This window comes from Ursus americanus, chromosome 26 (assembly GCF_024610735.1).
Source record: "Ursus americanus isolate L20-20 chromosome 26, mUrsAme1.1.p, whole genome shotgun sequence".
Lineage (NCBI taxonomy): Eukaryota > Metazoa > Chordata > Mammalia > Carnivora > Ursidae > Ursus > Ursus americanus.
In genome coordinates, this window is record NC_142152.1 from 23,786,967 (window position 1) to 23,800,314 (window position 13,348).

Sequence of the window (13,348 nt, forward strand, 5' to 3'; positions counted from 1 at the left end):
CACATGCTAGCTTATTCATTTTATTTTCATAATTGTATCTTAAGTTGAAAGTTCAATTCATTTATGTTCATTTCCTTCTGAGTCAAGTTTTATCTGTAGTTTATAGGACTTCATATAAAGCAGTCTCTTTTCATTAATATTTTAATTATTGGGGATATATAGATATAGATAGCCATATATATATAAATGTTGTTCTGTAGAAATCATTAAGGATTTCTTTATCAACAAGAACATGATCAGTCTTACTAGTGCCCCAATTTGAAATGTATATGAATCACTGAATGTGCTCCATAGGTTAAATTTCTGGATAATGTACACTTAATCATCGCGGTCATCCTTTGCCAATTTCTTTAACAAACACTTAGGTGCCCCTTTGTCTCCCAGGCACTGTGATAGTTCCCGGGGATTCTTTACTGTCAAGGACTCTTCTAGTTGTGAAAAAAAGAAAATTTGGACTCACTTAGATTAAACGAGTTAGGTATTGAGAATTTTCTATGGGACAAAGTTGCAGCTTCTTAACACTGGCCATTAAAACCAAGCCCTCCAAGGATGATGAGATTTTCTACACATGTCCAACTCTTGATTCAACAGTTTGACTTCACTCTTTGGGCCAGGGTTTATTTTTTTCCAAGCTTTTTCCTATGATAGGAAACAGGGCCATGGCAGCTGTGTGCCACTTATGAATAACTCGATCATCAGAGAAACTGATGGAGTGTTCCTCTTCTTCCAGGTTACAAAAAAAATAATAATGCTTCAGTGAAATGCTCCAATTGGTCCAACTTGGGTTTATTTATCATGCCTTAGCTAACCAATTGTGTATGTAAGGGACAAAGTCTGTTAAAGATTTTTAACAGACCGTTTCCACTGAAATCACCTGATTGGTATGGGAGGAAATAGTATTTCTATATGAAGGGGCTTAATGTTGCAAGACAAAGAAGGAAGATGTACTGGGAATATAGAATAATTAAATTCTACAGATACCAAAACTTTAGGCAGTCTCTTCACTTTGAGGTGATCACCATAAAACAGAAAAACTAAATTATTTCTCGAGTTCTGTATAGTATACATGGTAACTATTGTGATGCTTACTTAAGCCATTTTTTGAGATGAGGAGGTAGGAGAAGTATCATCACCTCTTAATAATGGGGAAACTGAGGCACAGTGAAGATAAATGATTGTTATCGACTAGCAGAAGGGACCATAATAGTTGAAGTTTCTTCCTTTTGCTTAATTCTGACATGGGTTCTATGATTAAGGATCTGTATCTCAGAAGTAAGAATCAATACCCTTAAAAATATTAGCTAATTTTTCCAGGAAAATCATGCTGTATGAATTAGAGCCACGAATACACCAAAGTCATCTGTTTATAGTCCCTGGTTCCTTGAAAGTGTGAAGTCCATATAAATCCAGCATTTAAATCAAAGCGCTAGAAGTAAGCAACTGGTCTTCATCTGTATTTCTTTTTCAGAGAATATTCAGTACTTAGAAATCCCTTGATTGCTCTTATTAGAGAAGGTATTTCAAAGCTGTGGAATAAAAAGAGGAAAAAGAGGCAGATGAATGCACTCTGAACCTCCCTTTTATTCTATGTCCCATGAGATGTCATCAGAAGGAATGAGTTTCTTAAAAAATGCTACAGAAAAGTCTGTGAGTAATTATAAAATGATCATTTTTATTTTTCTTTTCATGCATTTATATTTTGCCTAAGGACAAATGTATATATGGCCTTTGCACAATCATATGTAAGATAGAATAATGACATTGCTGTTCTTAAATTGTTGTATTGCTTTTCTGCTGTATATTCTTGTTAGGGTAAATCTAAGATGTATTCATAGATATATATATGAATACCACTAAAAATGGTTTGCCATGTGGTTTAGGAACTGAGGGGTAACATAAAACAATTTGACGAAAGATGGGTGTGATTTTCTTCTCTGAGCCTGCCAAAAATTCACCAAAGAAAAATTATTCAAACGTTTTTGTGGTTAGGTTTCTTTCATAAATTGGAAGCTCTGTTCTCCACCTGGGAAATGTTATGAACCCTAATTGATGAGTATTTATAAAATATTTCCACATTGAGATGAAATGACAAAAAGCTGAGAAGGATTAATGGGCAGATACCTGAATGACAGTGTGAAGATATGAAAATATAGGTGAGCCGGGTTTTACTGATTAATTCAACAGCATTTATTTCCCGAGCATTCAGTGTTGATAGATAAATTAAACAGCCCTGTCCTCCAGGAGCTCATGGAACAGAAGGGTTCTGGATTTTCATTTGGTTTGACAATAAAACTTAATATTTATTTCCTTAAACCTGAACACTGTGCAATTTCCTAGGACTTACTTTGTTTTGCTATGTAAGAAACAAGCTTGGTTATGAAAGTTAAATTAAATTGGCTGTGAAATAGTCTCTGAAATAAACCTCATATAGAGTCCACCCCTTCAGAATTTAGATTTTTAGGAGTGTGGTGTAATTAATGAGGAGCAACCTATTGTCTGACTTTGTGGAGAGCAAGCTCATATTAAGTCACTGTCATTTAAATAAAATAAAATGATCACCCCTCTACTGTCATTTCTATTGTGAGGGCATTGAGTTTCCATCTTGTTTGCGGTTTTCTTTTGTTTTGTTTTGCTTTGCTTTTTGGGCACAGTTAGGAAGCCATTGTCCTTCTCTTCATCTTCAGTCAGATATACAGGTAAAGGTAAAAGGTAAGCGTATTAGGGATACGGGCTGGCATAACGAAAGCACATAGATCATTGAGTTAGGTAGATCTCCATTAAATCCCCGATTCTACTAGATCTTAAACAAGTTATTTCACCCCATTCTACAGCTTCCCTCATCTTTAAAACTGGGAAAGTAACTGTTATGGACTGAATTGTGTGTCCCCAAAATTCATATGTTGAAGTCGTAACCCCTAGTGTCTCAAAATGTTACTGTAATTGGAGATAGGGTCTCTAAAGAGGTATATAAATTAAAATGAGGTCTTTGCAGGGAGGGTGATGATCCAATATGACTGGTATCCTTTTCAGAAGAAGAAATTAGAATATAGGTAAAGACAGGAGGCCATGTGATGACACAGGGAGAAAACAGCCGTTTTTGAAGAAATCAACCCCTTGCTGACACCTCAATGTCAGAATTCTAGCCTCCAGACTTGCAGGAAATAAATTTCTTTTGTTCAAGCCACCCAGTTTGTGTTACCTTTTTATGGTAGACCTAACAAACTAATACAGCAAAAATATCTTAAGTAAAAGGTATAGGAATTTGAAATATTGTATTATAGTATATTATATAATAAATGATTCCTACACGGAGTTAGCAGAAGTATTAATATTAGTATTAACATTAGTATTATAATTAGTATTGTTAAGGACAAAGATTTGTGAAAAAATTAATTGCCCCAGACAAACAACAGCAATAACAACAAGTTCATGAAAATTCTTTTTTAAGCAAGGGGAATTTAAACGTATCCCTGGAAACTTTATTTTTAGATCACTTTCAATGTGGAAAACATTTGTAAACTCTATCACTAATCAATTTTTGCCTAGTGGAAGAGTCCTGGAATCTGATGAGTAAAAATAACTTTGCAAAAAAATGTTTGATGTAATGTGTTTCTAAAAATGTCATTATCTCTAAGACTCAGAAAGTATAGTGTCTTTGTTAGCAGTCATGAATGTGCCCAGAAACTAAGTGTGATTTTATTTTACTTGGAATTTGGGGGAGTACAGGTGTGTGTATAAGAAATCATAGCAGGAGGCCATCTCAGTTATTCGTATCAGTTTTGGAAATAGCATAATTATTTGGCTCCTCTTAAGATCCCCTGGAAAAGTCACGATAACATTCTCATGAAAAGGTCCAACCAAGCATATTTGCCAAAATAGGGCTTGTACATGTAATCATCCATGAAACATGGTTCTTTTTTTTTATAATACTCACTACTGGAATTAAATGGTAGTGTGCTCTTTTTATTTCTAAAGAAAAATAGGTTAATAGGTAGAATTTTATTGGCTTTATATTTTTCTCCCACCAACTTCTAGGGAAGATTTGGCATTGGATACAATATATATAACTCACCCAGTGCGTAAGTTTGAGTTCCTATATTACCAAGCAGATTTTTGTACCAAACTGGAATCAGTATTGGTTCTGCCAGGAAGTCTTTGAGTTGCAATTTTTCTTCCAGAATACCGGAACATGCTCTGAAATGTTGCCTCTGTGTTTCCTGGCTTAATGCCCTTTGGTTTTAATCATTCTTCTTTCAAGAAAGGGGAAAAAATTGCCCCAGATGGAGGGAACCCTCACCTTGCCTGAGCATTGTTTAAGAAATGGGGCTTGGCTCTCTCTGATTATATATTTGACTCTTAGGCAATGTTGTCAGTTTCTCAGTTAGCTGAGCAGTAAATCTGATCATTTCTTTGCCAAAGATAAAGGATGTTCTTTCAAATAGATGAAATTTCTCTCCTAACGTTCAGCCCCTTCAGTTTTGCTTTATTTAAGGCTTCTTTATCATCAGTTTTGGTGTTTATTTCAAAAAATTCAGAGTCGACAAAATAGATCATAATAAACCATCCATTCAGTAAATGCATTGCAGGACTGTTTGTAAAATCTGTATCACTTACTTTGTACTCCCTAGAGGCTTCCTCTGTAGTGCAGAGGTTTTGTTCATAGTTTTTCTATCCGCTATTCACTTTCTCCTTCTCGTGGAGCTCTTGGTCCCCAGGGATTCCTTTCGGGAAGCTTCATGCTGTGGGCTGGCAGGACAGCTAGATGAGGGCAGAGTCAAGGAACAGGAGCTCTGGTTCTGCTCCCAGGTTCACCACTTAACACCAGGTCAAGTCACTTAATCTCCTGAGTCTTTATTTTCTGTTTTATTCAAATGAAAATGTTTGCCATTGACACTGCAGCGGGTATTGGGGGAAGAGGGAGCAAATGAGATACTCTCGAAGAAAACAATCTGAAAACCAGGCAGTGCTATGAACATAGAAGGTCCTGCCGTGATGAACACTCCGCACAACAACCAGGGGCGTGTGTAAGGGGAACCATAGAGCAAATGAGGAAAAGAAATTGAGAAACTTTTTTTTTTTTTTTCAGACCATCAGTCATTATGAGATCCTTGAGCTTTACGTCTCCGTTTGCTAGGAGAGCTATGTGTCATTTGCGAGTCTTTCCATTTGGGTTTTGTTAGCTATCCGGTTAATTGATCTGAATAAAAGATAGTTTTAAGTGAGCAGCAATAACTTGCATTTATAGCCGTGATATATTTTATGTCATTGATCGTCCATTTATTTTCCAAAAGGATTTACCAATTCACGGTAAAGAACACAAATGTAGATAATAGATAAGGTGGATGAAAGAGTAATACAATAGAAATAAGGAATGAGGGGCCTGAATAATAGAGGAAGACAGATATATTACCTTGGCGTCTTGAGATTTTATACTAAGTTCTCAGGCAATGTTCAAAGAGCACTGGAGGAGGAGTGTGACTTCTTGTTTCTTACCTTGCTTTACCTACCAGATGGTTTGCACAGCAAGAATTTATATTTATTTTATTAATTTATTATTCTACAGGCTGTGTTTGTCCATGAGTTCATGAGATAATTTTATCTAGTTCTCTTTAAATTTAATATTCTCAGGTTTCCCCTGGGAGATGCTTGCATTGTTCCATTTTGACACCAACCAAAAAATATTTCAGGGAAAGCTGATTTGCTTTGTTTTCTTTTTTTGAAAAAACATATATAAACAACCAACATTATATTTAGATGCATTTCTGGGGCCTTTTATCAGTAATTATTTCATGGAGAAAATAATAAATTAATTCCATGTAGTCTACTATGTTTTCTAACTAAACTTTCCTTGTTTCTTACACACACATACATATGGGTATATGCATATGCATACCCATATGTATGTATATATTATTTTTATATTGAATATAAATCCTAAACAGGTTTTGATTCATTTCTAGTGGTAATTGCCAAAAAGAAATGATACGCTACTTGGATATAAGAATAGAAAACAATGTCATAATGGCAGGATCATGAGATTAAGAAGTCAAAGCAACAGTAGTAATAATTATCCGAATGGTCTAAATAAGAAACTGTTAAGTTGCCATCAATAATTAAATTTTAGTAAAATAAGCAGTAATATGCACCAAAGATTTAAGAACTATTTCTTGGAGAAATGTATGACCTAGAAAAAATTTTATCCTTTATTCTCCTTGGAAAATCATCGATCATCTATTTAATCGGCATGCTGTGTAACTACATTAAAGTGTTCCCCAGGACTCCTTCACGGTCTCAGTGGAGCCTGTCCTATGCTCTTCTTCCCTCCAGCCAATCGCACACAGAATACACCCCAAAACATACATGTTCATACCCTCACATACCTGGATCTTCCAATATCACCATCAGCCCCATCAAAGTAAATAGCTTGACCAATTATAAAAACAATAAGCCAAACCCATTTTTTGATGCTTTTGAGACAAAAGAAGTTGCATGTTAAATAACATGTCAGATTTGTTGACTGTTTGAAAACGGTGTGTATACGTATCTTGGTTAATGGTGACACTGTGGAGATTTCATTCCCGAAATACTCTTGGTGGAACTCAGCAGTCCTGGTGGCTTGCAAACTTGCAAATCCTGCAGTGTTAAATGGTCAAAATGCCACCATAGCAGTTGTTCTTCAGTTGAATTGATCACTTTTTGCTAGCAAGCAGGAAGTTCATGGTTTTGATTGTTAACAAATGGAGTATGATCGTCGTACCAGCGTGCTTAGCACAGTGAGAAACCAACAGTCAAAGAAACTAGGCTCAGGGGAGAAAGCATGTGATGTGATATTGCTTGGCTTGGAAATGAAAATCTTTAACGGATTAAGGAGGGTTCTTACAGTTCTGAGGATGTTCCCAAAATGTTGATTTGTAATCCACATTTTGAAATAACAAAATTAACTTTTTAATTTGAAAATGTAAAGCAAAATAAGTCTGTGTTCCCCCAGGACTCTAGGCGTTTTATATTAAAATTAACAAAGTGCATATTTATCTTTAAAAACCATGCAAGATAGCAAAACTAACTAAAGAGGGGGAAAAATAACTTTCAGAGTAGAAAGTTGTAAATATTAATTAACTTCCTTTAAAGCCAGCATTGAACTATGGGGGCATTCAGGGTCTTTATTTACCCTTACTAGGAAATTCTGTACCAGGAATACCTATTTTAAGATTTATTCCCACGTGGCAGAATGAGCCATATGCTATGGACTTTGTATTTTTTGGCCTTTCATCTACAAAGTTAGAATTATCTAACATGGTGGCATCCTAAATTCAGAACAACAAAAGCAATCAAAATAATTTTTAAGACTGGTTTCTGATCTACCCTGATATTGTAATAGTGAGTTTTTGTTCTTCATTTATTTAAAAATTAAAGCCATGATGACCTCCTAACCACTATATATAAGAAGTTGTATATTTATCTTTTAAAATATTCTTCCTCTTTATATTCTTTATATTGAGAATTACTGAACAGTCAACGGGTAAAAAATACGAGCAGAGTAGAGGGTTTGTAAATTTATTTATACAGTTAGACGGCCAGACTAGCTTTTGAAAATATGCAAGGTTTGGGGGCTCTTGCTTTGTTTTCATTCCATTTTGGTCTTATAGGAACGTGTGAAAAGAATAAAGCACAGTCAGCTTCACATCTCTGGTATAGTTTATTGTATAATTTTACTAAGCTATGTTTGGCATATGGTGAAGATAGGTTTTTGGAGGCAGGAGGGAAGGCTGGAGACTTAAAGAGGTACCATTTATTTAAGTCAGATGCTTGTCTGTCTGTTTCCAAACATTGTTAACAAATGAAATATCCCGTAGAACTGTTGTGAAGATCCAGCTAATGAACTTGTAAAGGTTTTTTTAAACTGTAAAACACCAGGCATGTGTGTTGCTGTTATCAACTTTGGACTTGTTCTTTTTGTAACAAAGTGATAAAGTTATTTCCTGATAGAGTATGGATTTATCTCTGTAGCAGAATCCACTACACAGTTAGGATAGAGCAGGGTAAGATTTTATAAATTGCCACAAAATGTCACAGGCTGGTTTGCATTTTTGGTGATTCTGTACATTGATCACTGAGTAACCTTCAGTTTTCCAAATAAAGACTAAAGAGGGTGGCGATGACATTTGTAATCATCTCCAGGAAAGGGAATTATTTAAATTCCTCACAGATGGATAGATATCAAGGATAAATCATTATGTCCACATTTCAAATTATAAGAAGGATTGAGGGTATCTGTGGATGGTGAGGAGTAGATATTGTTTTGCATATAGAATTAATCATAAACTTAGCATACCACAGTCCCAAATTCTCCAGATGACTGTGGAGGTCTTTTCAGACACTATCCCCTTAGGATTGAGACATTCATAAAAGGAAGATAATGTTATTCTACACGTAATATACAAACTGAGCATATTGGAGGACTAGAATAGTGACCTTTCAAAAAGGACAAATTAGATTCTATATGCCTCAGAGTATAATGTGGTTCAGTGCTTAAAATAAGGGTGACATATGACATATACTCCTAATTCTAGCCTCATAGCAGTTGATTTTATTATTTCTAAATAAGCTGCATAACTCATTTTTTCTTCACACAACATAATTCAATCCAATATTCCCTGTAAACTGAATGTGAACCAGTACTGGAGATTTTTAGGAAAGTTGAAAAAAATCTGAATGCTTATCTAATGCTTCTTTAAGATCGTTTCAAGGATTGGACCATGTTCAGTGGGAACACACAAGAAAATCTGCTGCCAATTTTTCTTTGAACTTTGAGATGAGTAACATATGGAAGTACTCACTATGGGTAACATACATATAGCCATAGAAACTACAATGATGTAGTCTGTTCCGGCTACCAAATCTAAATGCTTTCCTCCAAATTTAGATTTAAAAACTTGTTTTTAAAAACAGACTTTTAAAATTTATGGGATGCAAATATTTTATTTTTCTTCCTGTTTGTTTTCTACATATTTTTAAATTAATATATTCTTACTAATCCCTGGCTTTGTAAATAATAAGAGTAAAAAGATGATAAATAGTAAGAAGACTGATAAACCCACTATTCGTAAGTGGCAATACCACTTATGTTCCAAATTCACAGAGATTTTTTTTCTATGTCTTCTATATTTCCTTTTTGAAATTTCATTTGGAAAAGAGAGGGAAGCTGTTATATAATACCAGATAAATACCATCACTAGGGGAAAATTAAATTAATTTTTAAAAGGCCTCTGGAATTAATTTTTATCACATTTTTTATAGCAACATAATAGTGAAATAGGCAAACGCAGAACTTGGTTTTCTCAGTCTCCAGCCTTCTTTTCTTTGGGGGTGGTAGCGGAAAAGAACTTACACCTTACATCCAGTCTTGTGAGGCACTCCTGGAACTGCTCCCGGCCCCACTGACCAGAATGTTCTGAGAGCTAAGAGGTAGTTTTCTCTCTCATGCCTGCCCTAGCCGAGATGGAAAATCAATTCTGCTGTTGAGGAGATCGGGAAAGTTGTTTGGCACAATGTACCCACACTCTCAGACAGCACGTTATTTGACCTCTGCCCTTATACAGCAGGAACTGAAGATGTTAGGGATGCCTCCCGCTCACATCTGCTTTGTTATTAATTCGTTTTGCCTGCATCTTTAATGTAGGGTGACAGCCGCCTCTGGAGACTTTGGATGCCATCCCTCTCAGTAGCCAAATACGGGCGCGTGGGGGCCGTTCCCTCTCCGCAGCTGCCCCTGCAGAGTCTCCACAGTGTGCCTGCAGCTGGCAATGCACGATACAGGGCCCTGATGGCTCCCTCTCTCCTTGCCTCCGCAGCTGGCGCTACCTACATCTTTGGGAAAAGCGGGGGCCTCATCCTGTACACCTGGCCAGCCAACGATCGGCCCAGCACGCGCTCTGACCGCCTGGCCGTGGGCTTCAGCACCACCGTGAAGGATGGCATCTTGGTGCGCATTGACAGTGCTCCGGGCCTCGGTGACTTCCTCCAGCTTCACATAGTGAGTACCGGGCCTTGGCCTGGATTTCTTTGTCTTCCTACTGGTGTGAGTCGGTGAGCCAGATTACTGCAACGGAACGTTCTAGATAGACTCGGCAAAGAGGCACATGGTTATAAAAATCGCCTACGTGTGTTGGAGCCGTATCCCAGGGTTAGTCCCGGTGTCGAGCCTCGTTCGTCCCAGTAGACGTGAACCTTGATGCTCATGGGGTACTTTGGGGATAAAAAATGAAAAACTGTTTCAGTGCAGACTCCCTTCTCAGCTGTGTGGTTTGGCCTGTCATGAAAGGGTTAGCAGACGGCCTACGTGTAAATGAGAGATTTCCCTAGTACTTTGCCTTAACCTGGTACAAGTAGCAAATCCCACTTGGGTGGTAATAACCTCCTGTACTTCAGGTCAGCAGAGTGTTTCTGTAAAGGGCCAGGTGGCAAGTATTGTGTGCTTGGCAGGTGGTACGATCTCTGTGAGAGCTTCTCAGCTCTGCCATTATAATGCGAAAATACCCATAGATTACATGTTTTTAAACAATGGGTTTGACTATATTCCAATAAAAATTTATTTTATAAAAGTAGGCTGCAGAGGGTCCTGGGTGCCTCAGTTGGTTAAGCATCTGACTCTTGATTTTTGGCTCAGGTCTTGATCTTAGGGTTGTGAGTTCAAGCCCTGCGTTGGGCTTCACGCTGAGCATGGAACCTACTTTAAAAAAAAATAAAATAAAAAGAAGAAGCAGCAGGCTGCTGGCTCTACTTTGATGACCTCTGCCCCAGGCTGCAAACATCCTTGCACAGGTGTAAAGAACACGTGATAAAAACTGAGGCCAGAGTGGGTAGGGCAAAAAGGAAACAGCACAATAACCCAGAATTGTTATGTTCACGTGTTTTGTGTATCCAGCATTTTGCTTGTATATCTAAGCCCAACAGGACTGCAACCTCAGTCACTGGAGATTGTTAAGAACAGACTACAATTCTAAAAAATTAAAATGATTTGGAGGAAAAAATTACTTCGTTATGAGGATAGAAAATATTTTTATAGCAACAATTAACCCATTTTATCACCTGTGCAGTCTGCAGTTAGGAAAGTAGGCTAAAGAAGGATATGATTCTCATCCATAAGTACCCAAAGTGCAGCTACCAGGAGCAAAGAGAGGAATTGTTCTCATTAGTTAGCAATGACAAGGCCAGAAAGAATGGATTTAATTTGGAGCAATAAGAATTCAGTTTAAATAGCAGGGGGGGGAAGCAGTTAAGAGGAAAGATCAACTGGGGATTACCACCAACCTCCAAAAAGGAGGAAAAGGAACATTTTGCTGGGCATCTTTGAATCTGAGTTTTGCTAATGTGCTGGTCGACTCAGGAAGGCAGAAGAGTGGGATTTTATTGCTGGTCTCCGGAGTGGAGGTGCCTGGCTGGAACCACCAGCAGCCAGTTCAGCCCTGTAAGCTGTGCCCATCTCCAGCACCTGCTCTTCCAATATGCCTTGGAAACAGGATCAGCTTGAAGTGGAAGGCTTGAGCTGGAAGCCTGTCCAGCCTGTGTGAGCCAGAACCAGGCAAGAGTGCAGGGAAGGGCTGGTTAGGAATGGTCACCTTCAAACTGTGAAAGAGGGGCCTTAACGGAGTTGTGAACCTTGATGCTTTCTCAGATGCTTCAAGAACCATATGGTCCTATGAGCCTGAGCTCAAGCATTTTAAAAAGTCATGCCAAGGAGCACAGAGAAAAGCAGCCATAGTTTGTATGGTTTATCTTTATTTGGCCTATATAAAAACCACCATAAGTTACACAACTCTCTGAGATTTATGCTGCATATAACTTAATGACTATTTCATGGCAGCTATAACTAGGCTATTATTACCAGCTCGCTTCCATTTTCACTGTGATTTATCTTTTTTTGTTCAGTGTGACTTACTAAGAAAAATATGATTTGGCACAGCCATGAACATCTTTTTTGAGTCAGATAATGTGCTACCAGTTTATCCATTTCTCCCCATTCGTGTTTTATAGAGCATCTCCACTTTTAAGAGAAATGTTTATTTTCCGAAAGTTTACTTAAAATGTTTTGTTTTTGTAAAAGGGATATGAGGATCCTGGGAACTTCTAGGAGGAACCATAGCATTCCGTTTTAACATTTTTAACAGCAAAAAAAGAAGAAATTTTACATCAAAATGTGTAGACCCACTTGGGTCCTGTGGACCTTTTCCAGTGATGCTATGTCATTGCATAGACAGTGGAGAAAATCCCTACAGAGTGCCCTTAATCAGATTGCCATCATCTGACCTTCTTAGAGAAAAGAGAGACCGTACAATGTGGAGAAACCACATTCTTCTAGAATGGTCCTGACATGCTCATGGCCCTCTTGAGCATGGGATCCCTTCACTGGTGTAATAATTATAAACCATTTTTTATTCCCTAGTGGATTATCTCTGGTGTCTACCACAGATAAATACTGTGTGACTGTATTCCAGTCAAAATTCATTTATAAAAGCAGGCTGCAGGCTGTACTTTGGTGACCCCTGCTCTAGACTGCAAACTTCTTCATACAGATGTAAAAAGCCTGCGATAAAACCTGAGGTCAGAGTGGGCAAAGCAAAGGGAAGGTTCCTTACCACACTCAGGAATAAAGGAATCCAAGTAGAAGATCTAGAGACTTGATTCCAAAACCTGCTTCTGGTTTTGGATATTTACATAGATGCACCAGGAAAAGGAAGCCATATATACCTACTAAGATAATTTTATGTGACTTTTACAATCTGTAAAACATGGATTCGTTTAATGAACGTAGCTTGTTTCCTTGTACTGAAGAACATTGCTCAAAAAGAAAATAATTTAAGGACCATCAAGGAAAGTGGAAAGGGTTGGGCAGGAGGCAGAAGGTTCCATTCCTGCTTGCAGTTTATCTATGAAACCCACCAGAGGAAAAGAAGAAGTGATGGCAGACACAAAGAGGAGAGGGAGGCAGGGCGGATCCTGGGGAAGGGGAGGGGAGGAAGGAGGCATTCGGCCTGGGGAAGAGGACCTGTCTGCCTGGAGATGTGCTCTTAGCAAGGGGTCATATGTGGGCAAACTTCATTCTTCCAATGTGACTGTTGGTTGTGGAAACAACCAAGAGTAGGTACCTTGGTGCAAGTTCTGATTGGTTGCCAAGCTCCTAAATTGCTCAAAAATAAAGTATAAACTCAGAAATTAGCAAGTGACCAGGGGGCAGGTACCTGGTGAAGAAAGAGGGGGAGGGGGAGGGAGAGCAGGAAAGATTGAGAATGTGTGTTTTATTAGCTGGCACTCAAGGCAAGTCCTAGGAATTCCTGAAGTTTTTTGAGCT

At 37.9% G+C, this 13,348-nt stretch overlaps 1 protein-coding gene across 2 annotated transcripts in view; it reads left to right on the forward strand.

Annotated features, from left to right (window-relative positions):
• The window catches only part of NRXN3 (neurexin 3), a 1,516,445-nt gene that overhangs the window by 1,158,651 nt on the left and 344,446 nt on the right, over window positions 1-13,348 (forward strand). For both annotated transcript variants that reach the window (XM_045807717.2, XM_087856158.1), the window contains exon 13: window positions 9,852-10,033. In XM_045807717.2, the coding sequence (XP_045663673.2) occupies window positions 9,852-10,033 (182 nt within the window). The remainder of the gene's footprint in view (window positions 1-9,851; window positions 10,034-13,348) is intronic.